Below are 19635 nucleotides of genomic sequence, written 5' to 3'. Positions count from 1 at the left end.
ACCCAAAACCAGCTTACAGTCCATCCTCTTACCTTTCGTTCCATGTATTTGGTTTGTCTGTACGTATAGATTAAAGGGTGCCCCCGAAGCGATTTGAAAACACAACATTTGCAAGCTTCAAAAACGCCATTGAAAAGCTTTAACCACACGCGTTTTAGATCTATTTTCTTGGTTGACTAAAACCGTCAGATCTGCCCAAGGCCGCATCGCAGATAAAAATTAATACCACAGTCGGAGGGCTCAGGGATTGTTTTACAAGATATGTAGATTTTGTTCTTCTAATCCTAGTGGATTTGAAGAAATGGCGAGTTGGAAAAAACGCGACTGTTTCCATGTGGCAAAGAAGGAGTATGGCAATCCGTTTGTAAAGAAATTACGTTTTTTCGTGTTGAGCTAAATAATGCATTATTTACACAAAAGTAAAAAATGTGATTGTTGTAATTAAATAAATTTTTTATTTACTAAACAATTCATTATTTAAGTAAATAATGCATTATATGATAAAAAATCCATTATTTACTATATAATGCATTATATAGTATATAATGCATTATATAGTATATAACGCATTATATGATAATGTATATGTTACAGTCAAATCGGGAAATCAGGTATTTCACGAGAATGCCTGGAAGTTTAGGCATTCACGGTAAATACCTGGTTTGATCAGGCAAATCCGGAAATGACTGAAATTGTTTAGGCACTATCGGTGATTGACTGAAATAGGCTGCCAGGCATTATCGGAGAATGCCTACCGCTCACAATCTGTGTTTCTGGTGAGAGTCAGAAAGCATTTCAGCACAGAAGCCTACTATAAAACTTTGAATGGCTGGGGTCGTAATTGGTTTCATGCCTCTTTTCCATCAGGAAGGTATTGCTGTCCAGCCATCAACTGCCTGTGCCGGGCCAATGCTGTCAGTGTGGAATCTATTCTGTATTCTCTCTCTCTCTCTCCTATCTCTTTCTCTCTCTTGATTTTAAGGCATTCAATTAAAGAACATAATGATGTTATCATTTTAATGTTTAATTCTAAAAACTAAAATGTACATTAAAACAGAACTTTCAGTCAACAGTTCATTTGTTTCCACAAGTCAAAGATTGGTGACACCGACTGTTGCACTTCAGTTTTGCTTTGAAGCATTTGCACCGATTGTTCTGGCATTTCTTTGCACCCGAACAGTTGCACTTGACGTATCCTTGTCCTCCGCTTTGGGAGCCCAGGATGACGGCCGCGCGAAGACTTACGTGCTTAACACAGTTCGTTTCACTCAAATACAACAGTTTTTGTGGACACAGTTCGAAATCGTTTCTGGCGTAGGCTCCTTTTAAAATCCCATTCTTGGTCACCAGTGTGTAGTTGTCATTATCACTCCTGTCAAGAATCACCCCCAGGATATTCCGCGGGTCTCCACGGCCTCTATCCACCAGTGGAATGGGTATAGCGACGTTATCACCTCTCTGTCCATGACCGAGATCCAAGCGACTCCGCTTCACCATTCTTTCTGCTTGCTGGAGCTGACATACCCTGCTAGCGTGTCTGTGGTGCTGAATTTGTTTATATTGTCTGACAAGCAATGCCACACTGTCATCAGTCACCAACTCCTCAATACTGAGGTTTGCATTTCCAGGGTGGATGTTGGCAGTGTTACGCTGGGGTTCAGACCTAGTCAAACAATAAGAGATTTTTTTATTAGAGAAAGAAACAAGTCGCGTAAGGCGAAAATACAATATTTAGTCAAGTAGCTGTCGAACTCACAGAATGAAACTGAACGCAATGCCATTTTTCAGCAAGACCGTATACTCGTAGCATCGTCAGTCCATCGCTCATGGCAAAGGCAGTGAAATTGACAAGAAGAGCGGGGTAGTAGTTGCGCTAAGAAGGATAGCACGCTTTTCTGTACCTCTCTTTGTTTTAACTTTCTGAGCGTGTTTATAATCCAAACATTATGTTTTTGGAATCAGGAACCGACAAGGAATAAGATGAAAGTGTTTTTAAATTGATTTCGACAATTTAATTTTGATAATAATTTTTATATATTTAATTTTCAGAGCTTGTTTTTAATCCAGATATAACATATTTATATGTTTTTGGAATCAGAAAATGATGGAGAATAAGATGAACGTAAATTTGGATCGTTTTATAAATTTTCATTTATTTTTTACAATTTTCAGATTTTTAATGACCAAAGTCATTAATTAATTTTTAAGCCACCAAGCTGAAATGCAATACCGAAGTCCGGGCTTCGTCGAAGATTACTTGACCAAAATTTCAACCAATTTGGTTGAAAAATGAGGGCGTGACAGTGCCGCCTCAACTTTCACGAAAAGCCGGATATGACGTCATCAAAGACATTTATCAACAAAATGAAAAAAACGTTCGGGGATTTCATACCCAGGAACTCTCATGTATCGATCGCATTCTTATGAGATGAACACAATGGAACGTAATCTTCTCTTCGATGACGCCATTTTAGATGACGTGTTATTCGAGATCTCATCGAAGAAGAACGATAAAAGAATATTATGTTATGAAATGTGCATGTGAATATTACTGCATGCATTTTAGAATTGATTCATTATTGATAAGATAATGATTGAGTGAAAGGAAGCAGAGATTTAGTTTAGTTAGATAAATTGTTTGTGTTGTTAGAGGTTACCTAGAGAAACGTAAACAAACACTTTTTGGTCGCTTTGACTTGAGAAGGTGTTATACGAGATCTCATCGAAGCAGAACGATGAGAGAATATTATGTAATGAAATGTGCATGTAAATATGGTTATGCATTTTAGAATTGATTCATTATTGATAGGATAATGATTGAGTGAAAGTAAAATGGAGATTTAGTTCGGTAGGATAGGTTGTTTGAGCATTGTTAGCAGTTACCTAGAGAAACGTAAACAAACATCCTCGATCGCCTTGACTCTAAGACGATCGAGAGTGTCGGTTCGTTGCTAAAGGTACGAAACAAGAAGAAAGGAAGGAGAGACAAGGTATGTTGTTTATGTTGTTAGGACATGTATTGGGGTAACGTGGACAGTCAAGGGAGATCGTTATCTATAGACGATCGAAACGTTAGCGGTAGCTAGAGGTAACAGGTAAACAAACAAGGAAGGGGATAAATAGAGAAGGGAAAGGAGAAATCGGGGTTCCTAGCGATTGTTCTAGCGATTTGGTTCTTTTGGCTGAGCGATGTGGTTCGAGTATGCTTCTTCGAGACGGGGCTTTTGAGGTTATTCGACAGGAGAAAGTGGGGCTATCCGACAGGAGAAATCGGGGCGGCTTCTTCGAGACTGGACGAGGAGGGATATAATATTGAGTTAGAGAACACTAGGTTCTAAGCTACACGAAGGGATAGCAGTCTACAAGAAGAAAGGGGGAAAAGAGAAATCAGAACCAGTCTACGGGAGAAATCGAGGTCTGCAGTAAAGAAGATAGTCCGGAACAAGGTTATCATATGTCATGCCTATTTTTATATGTGAATGAACGATACACTGATATATTGAAATTCGATACGAATTTGTTCAGATGAATAAATCTGAACATTGAAACCTGGAACAATTTGTGTCTGTTTTATTCTTCATTAACATTCACACACACAACAATCAACAACGAGAGCAACAGCGATTCGTTACAATGGTGTCAGAAGTGGGATTTGTGATTCTTTTGTGAAAGACACATTTCTTGGAAATAACCCTGCAGTGGATTCATGAATTAAAGTGTGTGTGTGAAAAAAAAAAAAAAAAAAAAAAAAAAATATGGATATAACCCTGCTGATTCACGGATTATTATCTTCATGTGATTATTCACGGATTATTATCTTCATGTGATTATTCACGGATTAAAATCTTCATGTGATTGAGACAACGTGCAACAGGAGAGAAAGAAGAGGAACTGAAGAAACTAGACAACGTACAACAAGAAGAAAGAAGAGGAACTGAAGAAATGAGAAGAAGCATAGTAGCCTGGAAGTGATTTTTATAAACTTTATTGACTTTTGATACATGTTTTATACATAGCCGTAGCTGATATCGTTGAAGAAGAGGATTTTACGAGAAGGAGATGTCTTTTGACTTTTATACCAGATGAGGAATGACTTTTCTTTAAAATTGACTTTTTACGGAGATTCTGCTTGGATTGGACTTGATTGATTTCTGCAAAAGAAGAAAAGAAAGTATTAACAATGATGAATCCTGAACAATTTTATGAACAGTATCTACGTGATGAAGAAACTGAGGGAGCAGAATTTCCGATGGGAGGAAATAGTCATAATTCTACTGGAGGTGTTCAAGAACTAACAGTAACAGACAAGACATACAAAGGATCAAGTAGAAGAGGTCTACAAATGAAACCACAACTTTTCGATGGGAGTGATGACTTTGAGACATACTTAGATCAGTTTGAATGTATTGCTGATTTAGGTGGTTGGACACTGAGAGAAAGAACACTCACTCTTGGAGCCTGTTTGAAAGGACAAGCTAGAAGATTCTACGCTGGACTAGCACCTCATGAGAAAAGAGAATATGCCAGTCTTATATTTCAACTGCGACAGAGATTCGGCACAGCATCCAGACATGGGGTGTACTGGACCACACAGTTTGAAAACAGAAAAAGACTACCAAATGAAGGATTGGCAGACTTTTCTGATGAACTTCTGCTACTTGCACAAAGGGCATATCCAAACGTTGGGTCATCAACTCAACATCAACTTGCACTACAGCAATGGTATAAAAATATGAGTCCAGACATAAAATGGCGATGTTTGGAGAGAAACTGTCAAACCATTCGAGAAGCTGAAGAGGTGGCTGACATGTATGAAGCTATCATGGTACCACAGAAAAAGAACGGAGAAGAATCAATGATGATAAATTCTTCACCGGAGACATCTACTCGAAATCGTCAACAACAAAAGGAAGACAGACGGTGCTGGACATGTAATGGGACTACACATTTGTCCAGAGACTGCAGACAGAGAACACAGTTTTGCACATGTTGTAAACGCTCTGACCACAGTTTGAAAGACTGTAATTTGTACAGGAAGTGCAAAGAACAGGAACAATTTGAAACTCGACCAACCCACAATGGACGTTCTCAACAGAGAAGAGAGGGAAACGAGAACCGCCGATTTTAAAGGGTCGAGAATCGGTAAATCGACGAAGACCCAACATGAAGAAAGAAGAAACGATGGAACAGAAAAACAGGGAAGATAGTCAACGCTACATGAAGAAAGAAGAAATTACGGAACAGGAAAACAAAGAGAAAGAAGATAAAACACAAGAAGATGTTCCAAGAAGAATTGGTGTATCGGGATCAAAAATTAGTGATACTGACAATGGAATGTATACTTCTGTATTGGTAGAGAACCAAGAAAAAGTCAACTTTCTAGTTGATTGTGGAAGCACTACAACTCTTCTTTCTGCGTCAGTTTTTGATAAACTTAACAAAAACAGTATTTCACCTCTTCAAGTGTCTACTCCATTAGTTGCCGTGAATGGTCAAGCAATTAAGCAACAAGGATCAGCAGTGTTTAAAATCACGTTGGGACAAAGCACATTTGAACATGTGATTATAGTCTGTGACATTCCAGTTGATGGCATTCTAGGACAAGACTTTCTTCTAAAACATTGCTGTCAAATCGACTTCAAAAAGTTGAAAATACAACTTCAAAATGACACACTTTCCTGTTGTATTGGAAGACATGAAATGATTGGCCAAATTCAAGCAACTTCTACAACAAATCTACCTGCACATACTGTAAGATGGATTTCAGTGCAAATACCAGAGAGAGAACACTTGAATCAACTGCTGTACATGGAACCACTTTCTACAATTGTACACAACAGAGGTATTGTTCTACTACCAGCATTGACACAAAGCAAAGTCAACCTTGTTGCAAAAATAGTGAACACTACCGACAAAGATGTGGTATTGTACCCAAATCAACAACTTGGGAGATGTGAATCTGTGTATGAACAGCAACCAGAAGAGGTGAGATCTACAAACATTAAAAAAAAAGATAACAGAAGTGATCAGATTCCTGAACATCTACAAGACCTGTTGAAAAGAAGTACAGAACATTTAGAGCCTCATCAAGTACAGAGTTTGAAACAGCTGTTGATACGATATCAAGACGTTTTTGCCACATCATCTGATGACATGGGTTTGACTGATAAAGCTACTCATGTAATCAACACGAGAGAAGCAAGGCCAGTCAAACTACCACCCCGGCAACAACCTTTGGCATTAGCGAAAGCAGAAAAAGAAGAAGTGGAGAAGATGCTGAAAAGAAATGTCATTGAACCATCAAACAGCAGTTGGTCATCTCCAGTTACTCTCATCAGGAAGAAAGATGGAACAATACGATTCTGTGTGGACTATAGACGTCTAAACGACATAACTGTGTCAGATGCTTATCCTCTCCCAAGAATCGACACCTGTCTTGATGCGTTAGCTGGAAACCATTGGTTCTCAACAGTTGATCTACAAAGTGGATTCTGGCAGATTCCTATGGATGAACAGTCTAAAAAGAAAACTGCATTTACTACCAAGATGGGACTTTTCCACTTCAATGTCTTACCTTTTGGTCTGTCAAACTCGCCAGCTACATTTGAAAGACTCATGGAAAACGTACTCAGAGACCTACAATGGGAAGAATGTTTGTTGTTTGTAGATGACACTATCGTTCCAAGCAAAACCTTTGAAGAAGGAGTTGAAAGACTGGGACACGTGCTACAAAGATTTCAAGAGGCAAAGTTGAAACTCAAGCCGTCGAAATGTAACTTGTTTCAAAAGGAAATTCAGTTCCTTGGACATGTTGTCAGTGAAAATGGAGTGAAAACTGATCCAGAGAAAATCAAAGCAGTGGATGAATGGCCTACACCAAAATCGACAAAAGAAGTTCGAAGTTTCATTGGTCTCTGTGGCTATTATCGTCGATACGTTCGAGATTTTGCCAAAATTGCAAAACCATTACATCAAGCCTGCGAGAAAAATCGGCATTTTGAATGGACTTCAGATTGTCAAGATTCTTTCAAAACACTGAAAGAAAAACTTACTACAGCACCGATTTTGGCATATCCACTACCTGACTCAGATTTCATTTTGGACACTGATGCTAGTGACACAGCCGTGGGAGCAGTACTTTCTCAAATACAAGAAGGCCAAGAAAAAGTCATTGCCTACATGAGTAAAGCTCATGGGAAAGCTGAACAAAACTATTGTGTGACCAGAAAAGAATTACTAGCAGTAGTGGAAGCACTGAAGAAATTTCATCACTACCTGTATGGACAGAAGGTGACCATACGAACTGATAACGCTGCAGTGAGTTGGATGAAAAATCTGAAGAATCCTAGCGGTCAAACAGCAAGATGGTTACAGGAACTGGGAACATATGATCTGAATGTTGTTCATCGTGCTGGGTTGAAACATTCCAATGCAGATGCTTTGAGCAGAAAACCCTGTACATCATGCCTGAGACAACAACAAAGAGATCAAGAAACAATGAAAGAAGAAAACTTTGTTGCATGTACTTTGACACAACGGAGAACCAAGAATGATGAACTAAGACCTACAGCAGTTCAATTCTCTTTCTCTGACATCCTCAGTTCCGAAGACAAGTCAACAGCAGTTCAATTCTCTTTCTCTGATATCCTCAGTTCTGCAAGCAAGCAAGTCAAGCAAGAAAACCACAACATAGCTATGATTGTGGAGGATGAACAGAAACCGTCATGTAGTAAAACTCTAGACTCATCATCAAGTACAGAAAAACCTGATTTTGAAGTCAGATTTCATCCATTATCTCTGGACGGATGGAATGCAGAAGAACTTAGCCAAGCTCAACTTGAAGATCAAGATATTGAACCACTTCTATCTGCGAAGATGAAATCAAAGGAGCGACCAAAATGGGCAGATCTCTCTACAAAACGTTCTCAGGCAAAAACACTTTGGGCTCAGTGGGACAGACTATGTATGGTAGATGGTATTCTCTACAGAAAGCGTCTTCAGAATGATAAAGATGCAGGGCTACAAATGATCGTACCTGAGTCAAAGCAAGAAGATGTTATGAAGAATCATCACGACGTTCCCACCGCTGGTCATCTTGGATCTGAAAAGACAGGAGAGAGAATAAAACAGTCATATTATTGGCCAGCCATGGATGATTGTATCAAACGCTACTGTGTCCAATGTGATAAGTGTGCTGCTAGAAAATCTCATCAAAAACGTGTTCCACTTGGACATTGTGGAGTTGGTGAACCTCTGGAACGAGTGAATCTAGACATATGTGGACCTTTTCCCAAAACAGTGATGGGAAACACACATATTTTGGTCATCACAGATCAATTCACACGATGGACAGAAGCAATACCAATTCCAAATCAAGAAGCAAAGACGGTAGCACAAGCCTTCATAACCCATTTCGCAAGCAGATTTGGGTATCCACTAACACTATACACTGATCAGGGCACAAACTTTGAATCAGTGTTATTCAAGGAAATGTGTAATCTAGTGGGGATAAACAAGACCAGATCTACAAGCATGCGGCCTCAAGCAAATGGAATTGTAGAACGATTCAACAGAACACTGGCTGCTATGTTAACAGCGTACTGCGAAAACAACCAGAAAAGCTGGGATATCTACTTACCTCTGCTGGCCTCGGCATACAGATCGTCGGTTCACTGCAGTACAGGTATAACTCCAAATCGAATGATGCTGGGACGTGAGGCGAGACTACCGATGTCACTGGTGTTTGGGCGACCCGGAGCTGAAGAAGAAGATGTTTCCCCAGATGTCTACACTGCAAACCTGGAACAGACATTTCAAAAAGTACATGAACATGCGCGGAAACATTTAAAGAAAAGTGCAGTGCATCAAGAAAAGTACTACAACATGAAAACCAGAAAACGTGAACTGAGTGTAGGACAATTAGTCTGGTTGTTCAACCCTGTCAGGAAGATAGGTGTGTGTACTAAAATGACGTCAAAATGGAAAGGACCGTATATCATCACCAACAAGATTGATGATTTGACATACCTTATTAAAACTAGACCAAAGAAAGATTCAAAGGCGTATCACATTGACAGACTGTTACCTTATAAAGGAAAGAATGTGCCGACGTGGATGGAGAAGTGGAGACTGAACTGTTCGTAACTTCGCCTTGTTTCCTGGAACATAACGATGACATTGTGCAAAAGATAGTCATTCATAAACAGTATTCTCATATACGTCTTTCGTATGGATTGTGTTAGTTAGTATGATGGAGCGTAACTCAAGGTAAATTGAGGCTGGTTTCGAGACATATATATCCCTGTGTGACAATAATGTGAGGCACTAGGCCAAGATAATTATTCAAACTGGACAGGTGGAGTTCTCAAGGAGTCGAGTTATTGTTAGGCGATGTGAAATTGGTAAAGCACGAAGGTACTGTAGCACGCTTTTTCGATCCTAACAATGTTACTCGGTCTCGGTTAGTTTTAGAAGATAAGTGGGTAATACAAGATGTATTGTAGTATGGACGGTTGACAAATATGAAAACATTGACTATGAATAACTTAATTAGCGCAATACGATATTAATGTGTTACAGATGGAGCAAGTACCAGTCTATGAGAACATAAGTGACGCTTCTGTAAATGAAGAAAATCCGGAGAAAGAGAAAACCGACTTACCTCGGGCAGAGTCAAAGTTATATCCTGTCATGGTATATCTGCCCATAGAAGAAGCCACGGCACTCGCACAAGTGCAGACGACAAATTCATTTGTCTCATCCGTGATTAAAAGAAAAGACGGGAAGACAACCATCGTCCTCAAATACAAGAAAATTTAGTAACACTAACAGAAACAGAAGAATAGAATGTGAGTGATTCACTCAAGTTTTAATTTCAAATTTCAATTTCTAGTTCTAGTTCTGGTAGTTACAGTTACAGGAGAATATGTTTAAGATAGATTATGCGGAGCATAATGTTAGAAAGCGGGGGTGCATGTAATGGATGGCCCTATTAGTATTATCCAGAAACTTTAACCTGAACATTAGTGGATCTAACTTTTGCACTGAGAAACATGTGATACAGATCTAAAAGTGTTCTTCATTGACACAAGTGAAAGACTGGGAGACTTGTGGACAAATGTTATGATATTAACTGTGTTAAGATGTACTCACCAGAAAACCACTGCACAGTTCGTAGCAGGAAACTTTCGCTGACTAGTTTATGTAGTTTTTATTCGGAATCGTGTGCGTATCGATCGCATTCTTATGAGATGAACACAATGGAACGTAATCTTCTCTTCGATGACGCCATTTTAGATGACGTGTTATTCGAGATCTCATCGAAGAAGAACGATAAAAGAATATTATGTTATGAAATGTGCATGTGAATATTACTGCATGCATTTTAGAATTGATTCATTATTGATAAGATAATGATTGAGTGAAAGGAAGCAGAGATTTAGTTTAGTTAGATAAATTGTTTGTGTTGTTAGAGGTTACCTAGAGAAACGTAAACAAACACTTTTTGGTCGCTTTGACTTGAGAAGGTGTTATACGAGATCTCATCGAAGCAGAACGATGAGAGAATATTATGTAATGAAAATGTGCATGTAAATATGGTTATGCATTTTAGAATTGATTCATTATTGATAGGATAATGATTGAGTGAAAGTAAAATGGAGATTTAGTTCGGTAGGATAGGTTGTTTGAGCATTGTTAGCAGTTACCTAGAGAAACGTAAACAAACATCCTCGATCGCCTTGACTCTAAGACGATCGAGAGTGTCGGTTCGTTGCTAAAGGTACGAAACAAGAAGAAAGGAAGGAGAGACAAGGTATGTTGTTTATGTTGTTAGGACATGTATTGGGGTAACGTGGACAGTCAAGGGAGATCGTTATAGACGATCGAAACGTTAGCGGTAGCTAGAGGTAACAGGTAAACAAACAAGGAAGGGGATAAATAGAGAAGGGAAAGGAGAAATCGGGGTTCCTAGCGATTGTTCTAGCGATTTGGTTCTTTTGGCTGAGCGATGTGGTTCGAGTATGCTTCTTCGAGACGGGGCTTTTGAGGTTATTCGACAGGAGAAAGTGGGGCTATCCGACAGGAGAAATCGGGGCGGCTTCTTCGAGACTGGACGAGGAGGGATATAATATTGAGTTAGAGAACACTAGGTTCTAAGCTACACGAAGGGATAGCAGTCTACAAGAAGAAAGGGGGAAAAGAGAAATCAGAACCAGTCTACGGGAGAAATCGAGGTCTGCAGTAAAGAAGATAGTCCGGAACAAGGTTATCATATGTCATGCCTATTTTTATATGTGAATGAACGATACACTGATATATTGAAATTCGATACGAATTTGTTCAGATGAATAAATCTGAACATTGAAACCTGGAACAATTTGTGTCTGTTTTATTCTTCATTAACATTCACACACACAACAATCAACAACCAGATCAACAGCTCGCGCTCATCCCGTTACAATATAATATATTGTTTAGAGAAAACGCGTAATTATTTATAAATAATGAGTTATTTACAAACACAATCTCTTATTTATGCTAAACAATGCATTATTTAGTGCTTTGGGCTCTATTTTTTCTGTATCTGTAAATAATGCATTGTTTAATTTAAACAATGCATTATTTAGCTAAATAATGCCTGATATAGCTAAATAAAGCATTGTTTAGCTAAATAACGCGTTATTTAGCTAAATAATGTGTTATTTAGACATCAAGAGCTAAAAGGGACATTTGCACCATTCGGATTGCCATACTTTTCAGTCTAAAATCACACCGGAAGCGAACAAATTGTCGCGTATACTGTCGTCACAAAAAGACGTCATGACAAAGTTACACGCAAAGCGAAAGAGACTTTGACGTCATTTACTTTTGTTCGGAATTTTCCGTCTGTTCCTAACTTGTCAGTAAAGACGTGAGTAAGCTTACCCAAAACGTCTTTGTTCTCTATTCACATTGCAGCTGTGAAATAATCAGTCTTGTGTCTCGGTCGTGTATGTACAGAGTTTGCTTCTGCAATCATTGTGTTCGTGTTAGTCTATGTTGATGACGGCTTCATAAAACAAATCAGCGAATCTATCGCGAGGAAGACGTTTATGTACAAATCACCGAACCCAACCCATTTTGTGTGTGCATTTTTCTGAAGAAGCGGGTTCATGGTCGGAATCAAGAGGTCAAATTGCGTTGTTCCCAATCATTTCATAAAAGATTTCCATTTTCTTGTTTCTGCGGCTGCGCAAGTTATTTTGCCTAGGTCATGGCCGAACTTTAGGCCTACGGAAAAATATCGCTGGATATTTTCTCCCTAGATTAACAGAGACAAAGAAGGGAAGTCATGCTGTATTCAGTCTTGTGTCTCGGTCGTGTAGGTACAGAGTTTGCTTCTGCAATCATTGTGTTGGTGTTGATGACGGCTTCATAAGACAAATCAGCGAATCTATCGTGAGGAAGACGTTTATGTACAAATCACCGAACCCAACCTATTTTGTGTGCATTTTTCTGAAGAATAAACTGCATGTGATTAATTTCATCCGTTTAATGCTTGTCGAAACGAGCCATAAGGCTTTAGAAAAAGATTTCACGCATCGCTTGGCCATCTGATCACAGATGAGGTCGCAGTTTGTAGGTTGAATCTATGAATCGGCCAGAGATAGATCTGCATTTCTGGTACGACCTTCCAGATTATCAACAGCGGGTTCATGGTCGGAATCAAGAGGTCATATTTGCGTGGCTCCCAATCATTTCATACAGCATGACTTCCCTTCTTTGTATCTGTTAATCTAGGGAGAAAATATCCAGCGATATTTCTCCGTAGGCCTAAAGTTCGGCCATGACCTAGGCAAAATAACTTGCGCAGCCGCAGAAACAAGAAAATGGAAATCTTTTATGAAATGATTGGGAGCCACGCAAATTTGACCGAGACACAAGACTTCTAGGGTGCACGTGCACCCCCCCCCCCTCCAGCAAAAAAAAAAAAAATTGGAAAGCTGATTCTATGACTATTTATAAGTTCAAATGGCACCAGGTGGCACCATTTTGCTTCTTTGAGCCAAACATTTTTTCCGGGGGGGGCATGCCCCCGGACCCCCCTAGCAAATTCGGGCGCTTCGCGCCCATCACATTCACTTTCGATTCGATTCAAAGTGCACCCCCCCCCCCCCCTAATTACAAAGCAACTGATCCGCCCCTGCATCATATACACTACATTGGGGTGTGCACGTTAAAGATCCCACGATTGACAAAAGGGTCTTTCCTGGCAAAATTGTATAGGCATAGATAAAAAATGTCCACCAAAATACCCGTGTGACTTGGAATAATAGGCCGTGAAAAGTAGGATATGCGCCGAAATGGCTGCGATCTGCTGGTCGATGTGAATGCGTGATGTATTGTGTAAAAAAGTCCATCTCACACGGCATAAATAGATCCCTGCGCCTTGAGTCCGAGTCTGGAGATACGCGCGCGATATAAGACTTCATATGAATAAATAAAATATGTCATTTGTACTATAGTTAAACTTATCTTCTATTTCTTCTTGTTTGTTACGCCGTAATGGGCGAGGGCCGGATGAAAAAAAGCATGTATACATTGCTTATTCTGTTACCCTCGTAAAACACGGGTTCCGTGCTGATAACCACACGAGTCCCGGTTTGATAACCACTGGCAATCAAAGCTGGCGTGTGAAAGCAACTTTCTGTGTTTTTGAGTTCATTAAATGTTGGGATGAATATGTCAGGTTTGAGGATGCACAGTTCTGTAGGTTCATCTCGGTATTCCATCCCGGCCCCTCGGCTTTCTGTTGTAAATATTAAGCTGAGTGATCGAATGTGGAAGCTACGTTTGGTCAAAGGTCACAGAAGATTTGCGTCGTGCAGCGAAGGAAAGAATCGCGATCTTCTTTCCGACTCAGTACCTCTTTGTTTTTCATTAGACCTGTCATTCTGCTTGCTCGGCTTTGTTAGATGTTTGCATATCTTGTTGCTATTTTCCTTGCTTTTATTATTGTTACATTTAGTCAAGTTTTGACTAAATGTTTTAACATAGAGGGGGAATCGAGACGAGGGTCGTGGTGTATGTGTGTGTGTGTGTGTGTGTGTGTGTGTGTGTGTGTGTGTGTGTGTGTGTCTGTCTGTCTGTCTGTCTGTCTGTCTGTGCGTGTGTGTGTGTAGAGCAATTCAGACTAAACTACTGGACCGATCTTTATGAAATTTTACATGAGAGTTCCTGGGAATGATATCCCCGTTTTTTTCCTTCTTTTTTTCGATAAATGTCTTTGATGACGTCATATCCGGCATTTTGTAAAAGTTGAGGCGGCACTGTCACACCCTAATTTTTCAATCAAAATGATTGAAATTTTGGCCAAGCAATCTTCGACAAAGGCCGGACTTCGGTAGTGCATTTCAGCTTGGTGGCTTAAAGGGATACGCGGCATTTGACCAAAAATATGACAGTGCTCTAATATTTTCTGGGCAAGATATAGACACCATCCATATTAATTTAGTGTAAAAAAAAGTAGGGACAACGTTTTAGTTTTTTTGCTATGAGGCCCTCTTTTCGGCAGTTTCTGAACATTTTGACCAAAACAGTGGTTATATGATGTGCATGTTGTTCAGCAGTCATTAGTGAATGGGTACTTTTTTTGTATTGTGGTAGGTAGAATATGCTTTTTAGTAACAAAATATGTCAATTGACACAAAAAATTAAAGTAAACTCAAACCGATAACGACATCCTGTGTTGAAATAATTACAAAAATCAGCGAATCTTGTTGTTCAAACAACCATAATGACAAAAGAAAATATGACAGCACTCTGATTTTCTTGCAGCAGGATATTTGATATCTTACCTTCAAAATAAACACAAGAAAACTGTAGGTCAACGTGCTTTGTTTTCGAGTGGCAGCATCTTTTATACCCCTACCCCCTACTTTTTGGAATAAAAATTATAGGTATTATAAGGAATATGCGAGTGCTCTAATATTTTCTGGGCAAGATATAGACACTATTCACATTCATTTAATGTAAAAAAAAGAATAGGGTTACCATTTTAGTTTGGTTTTTTTGCTTTCAGGCCCTTATTTTAGCAATTTTGTGCGAATTTTGGGCAAAACGGTGGTTACATGAAAAATGCATGGTGTTCAGCAGTCTTTAGGGAATGAGTATTTCTTTTTTGATTGTGGTACAGAGAATGTTTTTACTACTGTAAAACTTTAAGTAATCAGATGTGTCAATAAAAAAAAATCAAAGGTAGACTCAACTCAACTCAACTCAACTCAACTCAACTCAAATTTTATTGGCTTCAATTTTCATAGAAGAATTTGTCTTGCGCTTGGGAGAAAGTAAGAGTATAACATATAAAAACAGCATTCATATCACATTTCATGTATCACACACAGTAATCACTAGTATAAGCCTACAATTATCACATTTGTACCTGTATCATACATGCAAATAAATAGTATCACATTTCCACGTATCACACACAATATATGCATTACATAACATACAGCAAGCTTCCATCTCCCGCCCCCCCCCCCCCCCTCCCACACATACATATCCTCGCACGTGCGTCGACTCCATACAAATGACATCATCAGTCCATTAACTAAAATGCACAATGACTAGTAGTGGGTACATGATACTTAATACGTGCTCAACTAGACCTGCTAACTAGAATAATAACAGAAACAACAAGTCGCGTAAGGCGAAAATACAATATTTAGTCAAGTAGCTGTCGAACTCACAGAATGAAACTGAACGCAATGCAACGCAGCAAGACCGTATACTCGTGGTCCACCGCTCACGGCATAGGCAGTGAAATTGACAAGAAGAGCGGGGTAGTGGTTACGCTATGCTGCATAGCACGCTTTTCTGTACCTCTCTTCGTTTTAACTTTCTGAGCGTGTTTTTAATCCAAACATATCATATCTATATATTTTTGGAATCAGGAACCGACAAGGAATAAGATGAAAGTGTTTTTAAATTGATTTCGAAAAAAAAAATTTGATAATAATTTTTATATATTTAATTTTCAGAGCTTGTTTTTAATCCGAATATAACATATTTATATGTTTTTGGAATCAGCAAATGATGGAGAATAAGATAAACGTAAATTTGGATCGTTTTATAAATTTTTATTTTTTTTTACAATTTTCAGATTTTTAATGACCAAAGTCATTAATTAATTTTTAAGCCACCAAGCTGAAATGCAATACCGAACCCCGGGCTTCGTCGAAGAGTACTTGACCAAAATTTCAACCAATTTGGTTGAAAAATGAGGGCGTGACAGTGCCGCCTCAACTTTCACGAAAAGCCGGATATGACGTCATCAAAGACATTTATCAAAAAAATGAAAGAAACGTTCGGGGATTTCATACCCAGAAACTCTCATGTCAAATTTCATAAAGATTGGTCCAGTAGTTTAGTCTGAATCGCTCTACACACACACACACACAGACAGACAGACACACGCACATACACCACGACCCTCGTTTCGATTCCCCCTCGATGTTAAAATATTTAGTCAAAACTTGACTAAATATAAAAACAAGGACTGGGCACAACATTTACACGTGTGTGACCTACTTACATCAGGTGCCTGTGATCTATAAATAACAATGATTGCGTTTAAAGTAAAACATGAATAATGCCGATGTTTACCAACAATGAATACATAACAACTAAGATAAGAATGTATGTGCTTTCATAATATGATTATTTTATAAAACACAGTGGGGAAATTTGGAAAATAATTTTTATACGAAACTGCGCACATCGAGTCGAGCTCTGTAGCGTGTGTGTTCGGAGGCAGGAGACACACATGGCTGTGGATATTAATTGTTCGGTGGATTAAAAAGGATACCCCGACTTCGGCAGGGCAGAAGGAGGTACAAGACGGTGTGCTGTATTGCTGTGTGTGTGTGTGTGTGCTGTGCTCAGATGCCGCGTAACCCTTTAAACATTAATTAATGAATGACTTTGGTCATTAACAATCTAAAAAATTGTAAAAAAAAATATTTTTTATAAAACGATTCAAATTTACGTTCATCTTATTCTTCATCATTTCCTGATTCCAAAAACATATAAATATGTTATATTGGGATTAAAAACAAGCTCTGAAAATTAAAAATATAAAACTTATGATCAAAATTAAATTTTCGAAATCAATTTAAAAACACTTTCATCTTATTTCTTGTCGGTTCCTGATTCCAAAAACATATAGATATGATATGTTTGGATTAAAAACACGCTCAGAAAATTAAAACGAAGAGAGGTACAGAAAAGCGTGCTATCCTTCTCAGCGCAACTATACTACCCCGCTCTTCTTGTCAATTTCACTGCCTTTGCCACGAGCGGTGGACTGACGATGCTACGAGTATACGGTCTTTCTGAAAAATTGCAGTGCGTTCAGTTTCATTCTGTGAGTTCGACAGCTTGACTAAATGTTGTATTTTCGCCTTACGCGACTTGTTTCTTATTTGTGCTTCGTTTATCGATACAAAGTCTTGTGCACGGGTCAAAATGTGTGTGTCAGGGGTCGTTTTACTTGAACTTGACGTTCGTGTTTCTCCGAACGTCTGTGTATCGAAACACAGACACACGCACTCCATGACTCTGTAAGAAGACAAAACATATCGCTAGGTTTTATTTGTTTTTGATGAATGTATGACCTTTCATGAAGTAGTTTTGTTTTTTGTTTACTTTTGCCAGTTTGCCAGTTCGTTTTTGGAACTTTGCAAAGCAGTGTCGTGTCGTCTGTTTAGGTCTGGGGAAACACCAATCAAAAGAGCCGAAGAATCCCCGAGCGTTTCTATTGGGTTTGCTTTTGATTATCCATGTATAACCTGCTTCCTGCAACTATGGTAACCGGGGATTTATTGCCTGGGGAACATGAGATTTATTTCCCAGGTGCTTGTGAATGAAAACTCGTGAAAATAATGACAATAAATGTTGTTCTGTGCAATGGTATATATACGTTTGGTGTACTTCACTTACTAAATACGATATAAGAGCAACCAGATTCTTTTTGACGTACCCTGTATTTATAGGAAATTGTCACTTAATAATTAAGCCACTGTCTTTTCTAGAAAAAAAAAGTGCTCTCGTTCGCCTATCATTCGTTTTAACTCATGCGGGATTGTCTGTCTGTATGTGTGTATATCTACTTGTATGTCCGTGGCAGTCTCATCGCTGTGTCGTTATGTACTTGAATTGTATTTATTAATAAATCCAATCTCTTTCGCAGACAGGATGCAGCCGACTCAGGGTCTGCACAGTAGCTGCTCTTCTTACTCTGTCTGCTTACTACATCATGTATCTCAATGTACAACATGGGAAAAAAACACTAACTTCTTTCGTGCCGACGAATATCATCGACTCATCTTCAAAGCCACCACGTCCGAATTTACAAAAACGACAATGGACGTCAGAGGAGATTGATCACAGAACCAGCAGCCATGCACAAAACCAGAATGCATGCAGAATCCCAGACTATCATCCCTTTTCCCTAGAAGCGATGAAGTTAATGGAGAAGTGGCCGCCATTTCCCTGCCACGACAACGAGGCTCTGCTGACCAGAGTAGAAGGGGGAGTAACTCTCGTCGTGAACACAAGTCTGGTCGCAAGCTGGAAAGAGAAGATTGTCAACTGCAGCTTCCAGGCAATCAATAGATTGTCGGAGTTTAACGTGACCTTGTCTGACCCGCGGGTGTTTCAGGCTAGAGTGGATATTGACACGATGACTGACGGAATTCGTGTAAGGTGTTATCTGAGGAACAGCAAACGAAAGGTAGGCAACATCATGCAGCTCTATACAATGCTCCCCTCCTTAGAGCATGTGCTATGGACTCCTTTGTCTTTCCATTGTCAGAAATTGAAGGTATTCATAGAAAAGTAACCTGGGGCTTGACGAAAATACAATTCAGCCACGGCCAGATGCTCTTTTAACGAAACGAAGAAGAATATATGTCACCCACGACCCATTTTGTAATTGTTCACACCAGGTCAGGTCAGATCACTTCTTCTTCTTCTTCTTCTTCTTCTTCTTCTTCTTCTTCTTCTTCTTCTTCTTCTTCTTCTTTTTGTTGTGGTTGTAGTTGTTGTTGTTGTTGTTGTTGTTGTTGTTGTTGTTGTTGTTGTTGTTGTTCTTCTTCTTCTTCTTCTTCTTCTTCTTCTTCTTCTTCTTCTCTTCTTACGAGACGAGGGTCGTGGTGTATGTGTGTGTGTGTGTGTGTGTGTGTGTGTGTGTGTCTGTCTGTCTGTCTGTCTGTCTGTCTGTCTGTCTGTCTGTCTGTCTGTCTGTCTGTCTGTCTGTCTCTGTGTGTGTGTAGAGCGATTCAGACTAAACTACTGGACCGATCTTTATGACATTTGACATGAGAGTTCCTGGGAATGATATCCCCGGATATTTTTTTGTTCGATAAATGTCTTTGATGACGTCAATATCCGGCTTTTTGTAAAAGTTGAGGCGGCACTGTCACACCCTCGTTTTTCAATCAAATTGATTGAAATTTTGGTAAAGCAATCTTCGACGAAGGCCGGACTTTGGTAATGCATTTCAGCTTGGTGGCTTAAAAATAATTAATGAATTTAGACATTAAACATCGGAAACTTGTCATTTAAATTTGTTGTTTAACGATCCAAAAA

The 19635-nt window shown here is 39.1% G+C and overlaps 1 protein-coding gene and 1 long non-coding RNA gene across 4 annotated transcripts in view; one reads left to right on the top strand and one right to left on the bottom strand.

Moving 5' to 3' along the window:
* The window catches only part of LOC138947217 (uncharacterized), a 69479-nt gene that overhangs the window by 20142 nt on the left and 29702 nt on the right, over window positions 1-19635 (top strand). Inside the window, exon 2 of the mRNA XM_070318654.1 lies at window positions 18236-18778. Within this exon, the coding sequence (XP_070174755.1) occupies window positions 18236-18778 (543 nt within the window). The remainder of the gene's footprint in view (window positions 1-18235; window positions 18779-19635) is intronic.
* LOC138947192 (uncharacterized) lies at window positions 3995-10560 on the bottom strand. 3 transcript variants are annotated; one of them, XR_011449586.1, is made up of 5 exons: window positions 9662-9804; window positions 9086-9158; window positions 8639-8799; window positions 8036-8101; window positions 3995-4151 (listed from the first exon to the last, which is right to left on the bottom strand). It is a non-coding gene; the product is annotated as an uncharacterized lncRNA (long non-coding RNA). The 3 variants fall into 3 exon arrangements; XR_011449587.1 differs by lacking the exon at window positions 9662-9804 and adding an exon at window positions 10153-10560 and having other exon boundaries at window positions 3996-4151; XR_011449585.1 differs by lacking the exon at window positions 9662-9804 and having other exon boundaries at window positions 3997-4151; window positions 9086-9600.

Source organism: Littorina saxatilis, linkage group LG14 (assembly GCF_037325665.1).
Source record: "Littorina saxatilis isolate snail1 linkage group LG14, US_GU_Lsax_2.0, whole genome shotgun sequence".
NCBI classification, from domain to species: domain Eukaryota; kingdom Metazoa; phylum Mollusca; class Gastropoda; order Littorinimorpha; family Littorinidae; genus Littorina; species Littorina saxatilis.
The sequence above is the reverse complement of the archived record's forward strand: the minus strand, read 5'-3'. Positions and strand labels throughout refer to the sequence as shown.